Genomic DNA, 10094 nt, shown 5'->3' on the forward strand with positions numbered 1-10094 from the left:
ATATTAGCAGGATGATCTTTAACAAAGTGTCGACACCCAGTGGATATTAGCAGAATGATCTTTAACAAAGTGTCGACACCCAGTGGATATTAGCAGGATGATCTTTAACAAAGTGTCGACACCCAGTGGATATTAGCAGAATGATCTTTAACAAAGTGTCGACACCCAGTGGATATTAGCAGGATGATCTTTAACAAAGTGTCGACACCCAGTGGATATTAGCAGGATGATCTTTAACAAAGTGTCGACACCCAGTGGATATTAGCTTATTTGCCTATCTCTTCATGAATAATTATTTTTTATCGGATCATCACTTACGTTTTAGAACAACGTGACGATCTTATAAAATTCACAAATAATTACGGGCTTCATCTGAATGAATTATGCCTTGTCAGCTCTCTAAAAACTCGATCAATAAAAGTCTAAAATACACTATATAAATCTTCGATAGAAATATACATATAATTACCTCTATGTTAAACAATTTAAAGGATTTGTGGGACTTACGAAACAACGAAATTTATCTTCTTCTGTTATTGTATCTTTATGCTCCAGTTTAGCAACTAGGTACCGCGTAGAACCTTCCTTCCAAGTACCATAGCATGTCAGTTTCTCTTCTGGAAAGCATAAAGTAATTGAAACCCAACTTGATACTAACAACAATAAGAAAAGTATCATTAGCTACAATAAAATATTAATCTGACGAAGAGGATTTAGTTTTTAAGACGCTTCGTCAAACCGTTTGTAAACTAGTGAGAAAACCTAATTCTAGTTTGTTGATTTTTTCTACGGTTAATTTGTTTCAGAAGTTCGAGCAAAACTATCACAAAAAATATCAGTGATATCCCGTTCCTGATATTGGAGCTGGTAGACTAGAGGGAAGAAAACTAGTAACCAGTACCCAACATCAACTATTGGGTTACTGTACTCGAATAGTTGACCCTGGTGTTGAATCTGGTAGGCTAGAGGGAAGGCAGCTAGTAACTAGCAACCAACATCAATTATTGGGCTACTCTAATCGAATAGTGGAAGTTGACTGTCACTCTTATAACGCATCCACGGTCTAGAAGTGAGGAGTGTGTTTGTGCGGCAATGGGTCGTGAATCGTGGACCTTGAGATTCCCTGTCAGGCCACTGCGGGTAGTAGACATTGACTTGACATTAAGAATTTTGAACTGTTTCCTATATTAGAACGTAAAAAGATAGCCCAAATAGTAAATTAGATTTGATTCATAGAACGTTAAAAATAAGGAGCTACAGTATTAATATAAATACTCAGAATTGTAAGACCAATGACATAAAGAAATACAAAACATCTTCAACATAAAGAAGACACCTAACAGTCGTGTTCATTTGAAAGCAGCCTACTTTTTATATTCAGAGTCAAGAAGTGAGAACCGGTTATAGTAACAAAAGATCATACCTCTACTTTCCGAGTTGCGCACATCTACGCATGCCTGGAACTTAAAGAAAAGTTGAGAATCGTTATTGCAAGAGTCAACTGTCGAAATCGGGTTGCTACACTCTCCGTAACCTCGACTATAACTAAAAGTGAAGGAATCCTTGAAAGGACAAGCTATTGGCGTGGTGTTAACTGTAAAAAAAACAGAAAGACGAATCGTCTCATAAGTGTGTGACTAATGTTTCACCATGTGTAGCAATCTAATCATCATGAAAGTCTTATTATTTCATTCTTATTTAAGATCAAATTAACAAAGCAGACACTAAAAATTGAAAGCCGTAGAAGAAAAACAAATACCAGATATTTTCAAAATTTTCGGAATTTGTAATGCATTCTGGAGGAATTTAGAAAGTTGAAAAAAAACAACCTTTTCTCTCCAGATAATAATGGATTTTTATTTCAACCAACGTTTCGCCATTGCGGTTTCACCATGGTTGGTAGCACAGGAACTATTACAGTTATTGTACTACTAGCTCTGATGAAATCACAATGATGAAACGTTGGCTAAAAAGTTTTTTTTTATTATTGGAGAGTAAAGATCAATTTTTTAAGATATTTTAATTGGTGCTTCACTGGTAACTGACTAACTTTATAGTACTTGTTATGTAAAGCACCAATAAAACGCATTATTGGCAAGTTTGATGCAATTAATTTAGAAGTTGTTTTAATAAAAAAATGTTTGTATGTAAATTTGAAGAAAAGTAAAGAATAACTTAACATTTTGCTTTACTCACGCCTGAACATAGAGTATAGTGGAGCATCTCCGCTGATTTCACGGCATTTCTGTTCTAGGTCACTGTTGGAAGAACAGTATGCTAAAGAATGAAACAAAAAAGGAAATATTGAGTCACTGTTGAAAGAACAGTATGGTAAAGAATGAAACAAAAAAGGAAATATTGAGTCACTGTTGAAAGAACATTATGGTAAAGAATGAAACAAAAAAGGAAATATTGAGTCACTGTTGAAAGAACATTATGGTAAAGAATGAAACAAAAAAGGAAATATTGAGTCACTGTTGAAAGAACAGTATGATAAAGAATGAAACAAAAAAGGAAATATTGAGTCACTGTTGAAAGAACACCATGCTAAAGAATGAAACAAAAAAGGAAACATTGAGTCACATTTCGAAGAACAGTATGCTAAAGAATGAAACAAAAAAGGAAATATTAATAATAAACTCATGTTTTTCGAACCAAACCACTTTCCCTTCTGTTTAAAAATCGCCGATCAACATGCAACAGTAAGAGATTCAACACGAATACTTAAACAACCGCCCCGGTGCTTTGGCTTGCACTCGTAGCATGCAGGCTTTCCACACGTGATCTTACCTCAGATTTTGATAACACCAAACAGAAAAGCTAACAACTCTAAAGCTAACCACAACATGGGTATAAAGTCATAAAATCATCACCTACTTACTTTCCTTAAACTGTAGCACGTAAAGTCATAAAATCATCACCTACTTACTTCCCCTAAACTGTAGCACATAGTCATAAAATCATCACCTACTTACTTCCCCTAAACTGTAGCACATAGTCATAAAATCGTCCCGTACTTACTTTTTTAAACTGTAGCACATAAAGTCATAAAATTATCACGTACTTACTTCCCCTAAACTGTAGCACATAAAGTCATAAAATCGTCCCGTACTTACTTTTTTAAACTGTAGCACATAAAGTCATAAAATCATCACATACTTACTTTCCTTAAACTGTAGCACATAAAGTCATAAAAGCATCATGTACTAATTTTACTTAATCTGTAGTACAAAAAGTCATGAAATCATCACGTACTTACTTTCCTTAAACTGCAACACATTTTCGTGTCTTTCGTGAATAACAACACACCGGAAGCAGGACTCAGATCTAAGAAGTAAGAAAAAAGAACATTTCCTCTCTACTAGATACACAGCAGTAAATAATAAAATCCAAGCGCAAACTTTACTCATGATCGTCTAGAAACTAGACTAACATTATATATGAATACGTCACTAAAAATAGAAAACAAAATTTCAGGTTTACAAAAAAAAAAAAAAAGAAGTAAAAATTAAGATACCACTCATTCCACCACCAATCAGCACTTTCGTTTACTGCTGTCGGTAGTGTGGTTTAGTGTTATCATCAGTATGGTAAATTATATCAGTAATGTGGTTTAGTAACTATCAGCTTTAGTTTAATGCTATCATTTGTGGTTTAGTAACTATCAGCAATGTGGTTTAGTGTTATCCCCTGTGTGCCTTGGTGGTTATCAGTTGTGGTTTAGCTGTGGTTGAGTGATATCAGCAGTGTGGTTTAGTAACTAATAACTGTGTAGTTTAGTAAATATCAACAGTGTGGTTTAATGCTATCAGCTGTTTTATAGTAACTATCGACTATGATTTAGCAATTATTAGTTGTGGTTTAGTGCTATCAGCTGTGGTTTAGGGCCATCAAATGTGGTTTAGGGCCATCGACTGTGTAGTTTAGTAACTATCAGCTGTGTGGCTTGGTAACTATCAGCTGTGGTTTAGTACTATCAGCTGTGTGGTTTAGTGCTATAAGCTGTGGTTTAGTAACTATCAGTTGTGTCGTTTAATGCTATCAGCTGTGTGGTTTAGTGCTGTGAGCTGAGTGGCTTAGTAACTATCAGCTGTTTGGCTTAGTAAATATCTGCTATAGTTTAATACTATCAACTGTAATATAATGTCTACCAGCTGTGGTTTAGTGCTATCCGCTGTGTGGTTTAGTTACTGTCAGCTGTAATGTAATGACTACCAGCTGTGGTTTAGTGCTATCAGCTGTTACTATCTGCTGTGGTCTAATACTATTAACTGTGTGGTTTGGTAACTACCAGCTGCGGGGCTTAGTGCTATCAGCTGTAGTTTAGTAATTATCTTCTGTGTGGTTTAGTAACTATCTGCTGTGTGGATTAGTATTCTCTGCTGTGGTTTAGTACTATCAGCTGTGGTTTATAAACTATCAGCTGTGGTTTAGTAATTAATCAACTATGTGGTTTAGTAATTATCAGTAGCGTGGTTTAGTACTATAAACTGTAGTGTAACAACTCACAGCTGTGGTTTAGTGCTATCAACTGTGTGGTTTAGTAATTATCAGTAGTGTGGTTTAATACTAAATATGTAGTGTAATAACTACCAGGTGTGTTATTTAGTAACTATCAGTTGTGGTTTGGTAACTATCAGCTGTAGTGTAACAACTAACAGCTGTGATTTAGTAATTATCGGTAGTGTGGTTTTATGCTATCAACTGTGGTTTAGTAACTATTATCTGAGTTGAAAATGATGGTCGCAGCATTCAACAGTTTCAAAGGTGATGCCCTCTAGTGTAGCTTCCAGAAACAAATGGAATAATTCTGATTTTAGGTATTAAAAATATTGCAAAATATTTCATCAGTGTGTTACACAATTGGTCTTACAGACTCTTCCAAGTAAAAAAAAAAAAAAATACTTTATCATCACTATGTGTATCCAATATCATTTTAACTGTTCACAGCTTCATTAAATGATAGCGAGAACTTATCCATTCAAAAATGGCTACCTACTTGCTTTCTATTAGGAACTTTTCACCTTCCACTTTTCGGCAGACGCCCCTACTGGATAATGCACCGTTCTTGATGTAAACTGGATCTCTGAACCCCTTCAGAAACCAGCTACCTGTCCAATGCGCCGGAAACTGACAAGTCGTTCCTAAAGTGACCAAACACAGTTGTGACAAAGAACAAATAAAGAGTTACTCGGTTTTATTAAATTATTTATACTTTTTCTTCACAACCTTGATTAAATAAAAGCACTTCAATTACACTCAAGAAAGTTGTGCACATGCCAGTACATGAACTATAAATGACCGAAAAATTGAATTCTTAAAAAAACAAAAAAAAAGATTGTTTGTTTGGTTTGTTATGAATTTCGCACAAAGCTACACGAGGGCTATCTGTGCTAGCCGTCCCTAATTTAGCAGTGTAAGACTAGAGGGAAGGCAGTTAGTCATCACCACCCACCACCAACTCTTGGATTACTCTTTTACCAACGAATAGTGGGATTGACCGTCACATAATAACGCCCCCAAGGATGAAAGGGTGAGCATGTTTGGTATGACGGGGATTCGACCCCATGTCCCTCAGGTTGCGAGGCGAGTACCCTAACCACCTAACCACAAACATTGGTTACTTACTATTTTGGACATTGGAACAAGGCATAAATTTAAAAAAAAATTCTCGCTGGTTTTCTTACCAATATTACTGTTGTTGTACACGAACTAAAAACAAATCTGCCCGTTAAAGTTTAGTGTGAATATAAAGAAATCCTCATATTTAAAAGGACTTTTTTCTTAAAACTATCAGTTCTAGGAGAACTAAACCTGACCAGAAGCACAGTGAACATTGAACGTTTTATTCAGAAAACATAGGCGCTCAATTATGTTTCTGTCATTCTGAATCAGCATAGCAAGTGTATATCTAAAAGAAATCACAGCAAACTAGGGGCGTATTCGTGGGGGCCGCAACGGGAAGCATGAACCTTTGAATTCACAGTCTGGGTACAATAATCAAATGGCACGTCCAGCACACAACTTCAAATGTCATCTCGTCTGTATATTGTTTTATTATTCTCGCAATAGCTGACACACACTTTATTCAAATCGGCAGCCTCATGTTGTTGAAAGGGAGGTAAAGAATAGAAAAATAAAAACAATAAAATGCTGCACCAAGCATTCCTGTATAAAGTGTTTGATTCTCAATGTGCCCTGATTAATTTGATTTCATTGAATGAGTAGTTTTTAAGATATAATCATTTCAAATATCTTTGTCTTTCCTTGTTTTTTCTTTTGTTTCGTATGGTGTTCTCACACCTCCAAATTCTGTTGGAGGTGAATATCCGGGAGTAAGACAGGCGTTCTAGTTCGGACACCGGGTGAGCATGTTTGGTGTGACGGGGATTCGAACCCGCAACCCCTCAGATTGCGCCCTAACCACCGGGCCTCTTTCCTTGTTGAATTCACAGTACTTCAGATTCTTTTGTCATTCAACAACTAAACAATTTTCGGAATGTTTATGTCTTTCCTGATATTAAGTAAAGATGGGTTTAGCATCTTCTCTAAAGTTAAAAGAAACCGTTTATCCGGTTCCTTTACCAACCAATAAAAAAGTTGTAAACATTACAATAAGAATACACTAAGTGCACTGAGAGGCAAAAAATTGGGAAATAATTTAGCAACAGCAGTTTAGTTTGAGAGAGACACTATTCTTTAGTGATGAATACGAGAATTTGTAGTTTGTGTCCTAAATTGTTAGAAACTAATTCATTGGTTGACACCCTCGATAACCTAACGATGTTCTCGGTCCTTACAGTATGGCCAATTTAGGGTACTTTGATTAAGCTCAAATTACAAACTATGCAAATGCAAAACAGTCATTCTAATTAAACAAACCTTCCAAGATGTTTACATATTTTTGTTCCAACAGTTACATAGCAGTAGCCAAAACAAAAACAAAACTTGGACGGTAAGATACGAGCAATTATTTGGGAGTTTTTTTTTAGGTTTAAGCCTTACATGTTTTTATTACTCTATATTTGAAGTTCTAAATTATGTCGTTTTTGACTAATTACGTGATGAAATTCTGCTGACTTATAATATTAGCAACGTAAAATCAACTAAAAAGTTAAAATTACATATGCCACAAAACAGGGCAACGGATAAAAAATATCACAACCCAAGAATATGAAAAGAGCTCCAAAGGTAAACATGGGATGACCCATGACGTAGTTTAATTGTTCAGCTATAGCATTACTAACAAACAGTCAAACTAAAATACAACGTCCGATCAAAGTCTACCGTGATCTTCAATCATTCTTCCTCTATATATGTATTTTTGTCATCTACGACAAAATTAATTTTCAGCCAACAATCCTACTTATTTTTTTTCTATCTGATTCACCTACATACCCCAAAACAATTACATTAACATCTAGCTGTCTTTTTTAGCGCTATTAGAGACATAACACTCATGAAAATATTACAATATCAAAATTAAAGAAATCGAAATAAAATTTAATTTAGAAATAGTATGCTCCTAATTAGTATTTCTATACTTCTAATCATGCAATTGCAACTCGTTATTTGAACTTCTGAGTGTACTGAAACAATATATAACAAATGGGATTAATTAGCTCTACAAATGTACCAAACATACACAAAGTAAAGAAAGGTACCAGATACAGATGTGACCTAACATGTAAGTTTACCATGACAACTGTTATCGTCATGTATGAGTTTGTTACACGCACTGGTTTACCATGACAACTGCTATCGTCATGTATGAGTTTGCTACACGCACTGGTTTACCATGACAACTGCTATCGTCATGTATGAGTTTGCTAGGTTTACCATGACAACTGCTATCGTCATGTATGAGTTTGCTAGTTTACCATGACAACTGTTATCGTCATGTATGAGTTTGCTAGGTTTACCATGACAACTGTTATCGTCATGTATGAGTTTGCTACACGCACTGGTTTACCATGACAACTGCTATCGTCATGTATGAGTTTGATACACGCACTGGTTTACCATGACAACTGCTATCGTCATGTATGAGTTTGCTACACGCACTTTTCCTTCCTAATGTCCGCTTGGGAACCTGTAAGGCAATCACGGAGGTTACGTTTTCCAAATAAATCAGTTCAACAACAATAGGTTCTCAAGAAGGACGGATCCTGAAAACTAATAAGTCGTGTTTCATGGTGTTAAGTGGAATACAGGTAGACAGGCTTGCTTATAGTACATGTTAGTGTCCATACTGGAACAAGTTAACTCTCTCAGAGTGGAAAAAGCTATATAAATCAAAACGCCACCTAGCTTATTAATCGGAAAGGTGAAAAATATAAAAAAAGTCTTTAACACAAAATGATTCTTTAAACATTAATCATCCTTAGATGGTGTGTAGTGTCTAGTAAATTCTTCGTGAAATTCTATTCCTAGGGTTAATATGCTTTGCATCAGTGTTAGACTAGGTTGAATGATCGCACACACACATTTGGAGATGTAAGGAATTATACATGGATAAGGACCCATCAATGTGTACTGAGATGTTTAACTAATGCTACCGACTGAATTGTGTTGCTCTTCCCATAAGTTAAGCAGTGAGCTAGAATTTGGGGTTCGATACTTGTGGTATACACATATTATGCAGCCTATTACGCAACTTTTCGTCAAAAATACAAATAAACATTTCATATGTTAATATATATAATTTGAGTAAGGTTAGTTGAAATTGTGCAACTAGGAGTTAAAAAGAGGGAAAATATAACAGGTAAGAGATTTGTTTTGTATTAAATTGTTCAATATTATAGAAATAAACTTCTTGTCTATAACAACAGGAGAAAATATAATTTAAAAAATTTTCATCAAAAGAAAAATGCTTAAAGAATAGAAAAGAAAGGAAAATTTACTTGATAATGTTAAATTATTTATTTTTTGAGTATATTCTACTATATCTAATACATGTATTTTATGTTTGTAAATTTTAAAAAATATGTTTTTTTCAGGTTATTAAGTTTAGTTGAAAAGTGGTGTTTGAGTATTTTTATTATAGATTATAAGTAAAATTACATCCTCAAAAGTTACCTTTGAAGTCACAAAACCGGTAGAAAATAAAACAAAGAGAAGAAAGTGTGTGTGTGTTATAGCAAAGCCTGATTTTAGTATTTTAAATCCAAAGATTTATAGCTGTCCCACCGGGAGATAAAGAAACGAATGGGAAGAGTGGAAGGACTGTAGTATATAAAGTAGATTGTATATTATTGTGGAAACAGTGAGTAAATGGGTATAAAAAACAAGCATTATGAGATTTATCTGTCTCTCTTGTACGAAAATAAGCTACACCAGATCGCACGTGTTGATAATTTACACTATGACTTATTGTCATTCAACCAGTTAGACAACACAATACCAATGTAACGTCTATAAAAATACAAGTAGTCATACTATTCCCAGCAGTAGTATGACATTTGCACTCATAGTTTCAAGGACAGAAAAACGTGTAGAAATCAAAGTTTTGGCTGATGAAAGCTACTCCATGTTACAGATTGAGGTGAAATGTTATGTTTCAGTAAGAGATATATGGCATATCAGATGAGGGTATGTAAAACTAGTGTTGTTGATGATAGAAGTAGTCCAAGAAGTAAAACTAGTGATGTTGATGATAGAAGTAGTCCAAGAAGTAAAACTAGTGTTGTTGATGATAGAAGTAGTCCAAGAAGTAAAACTAGTGATGTTGATGATAGAAGTAGTCCAAGAAGTAAAACTAGTGTTGTTGATGATAGAAGTAGTCCAAGAAGTAAAACTAGTGATGTTGATGATAGAAGTAGTCCAAGAAGTAAAACTAGTGTTGTTGATGATAGAAGTAGTCCAAGAAGAAACTTTTCAAAAATGTTGTTAAATAACTTACTGTATAATGGTTGGTTACTCTATAATGGTTGGTTACTGTATAATGGTTGGTTACTGTATAATGGTTGGTTACTCTATAATGGTTGGTTACTGTATAATGGTTGGTTACTGTATAATGGTTGGTTACTGTATAATGGTTGGTTACTCTATAATGGTTGGTTACTCTATAATGGTTGGTTACTGTATAATGGTTG

At 34.7% G+C, this 10094-nt stretch overlaps 1 protein-coding gene across 2 annotated transcripts in view; it reads right to left on the reverse strand.

Annotated features, from left to right (window-relative positions):
• Nucleotides 1-10094, reverse strand: part of LOC111087681 — a 72836-nt gene that overhangs the window by 31162 nt on the left and 31580 nt on the right. For both annotated transcript variants that reach the window (XM_022395159.1, XM_022395158.1), the window contains exons 2-6: nt 5000-5144; nt 3260-3327; nt 2197-2277; nt 1424-1594; nt 508-617 (exon numbers count right to left, since the gene is read on the reverse strand). In XM_022395159.1, coding sequence (XP_022250867.1) covers nt 508-617; nt 1424-1594; nt 2197-2277; nt 3260-3327; nt 5000-5144 — 575 coding nt within the window. The remainder of the gene's footprint in view (nt 1-507; nt 618-1423; nt 1595-2196; nt 2278-3259; nt 3328-4999; nt 5145-10094) is intronic.

This window comes from Limulus polyphemus, unplaced genomic scaffold, assembly GCF_000517525.1.
Source record: "Limulus polyphemus unplaced genomic scaffold, Limulus_polyphemus-2.1.2 Scaffold2471, whole genome shotgun sequence".
NCBI classification, from domain to species: Eukaryota; Metazoa; Arthropoda; class Merostomata; order Xiphosura; family Limulidae; genus Limulus; species Limulus polyphemus.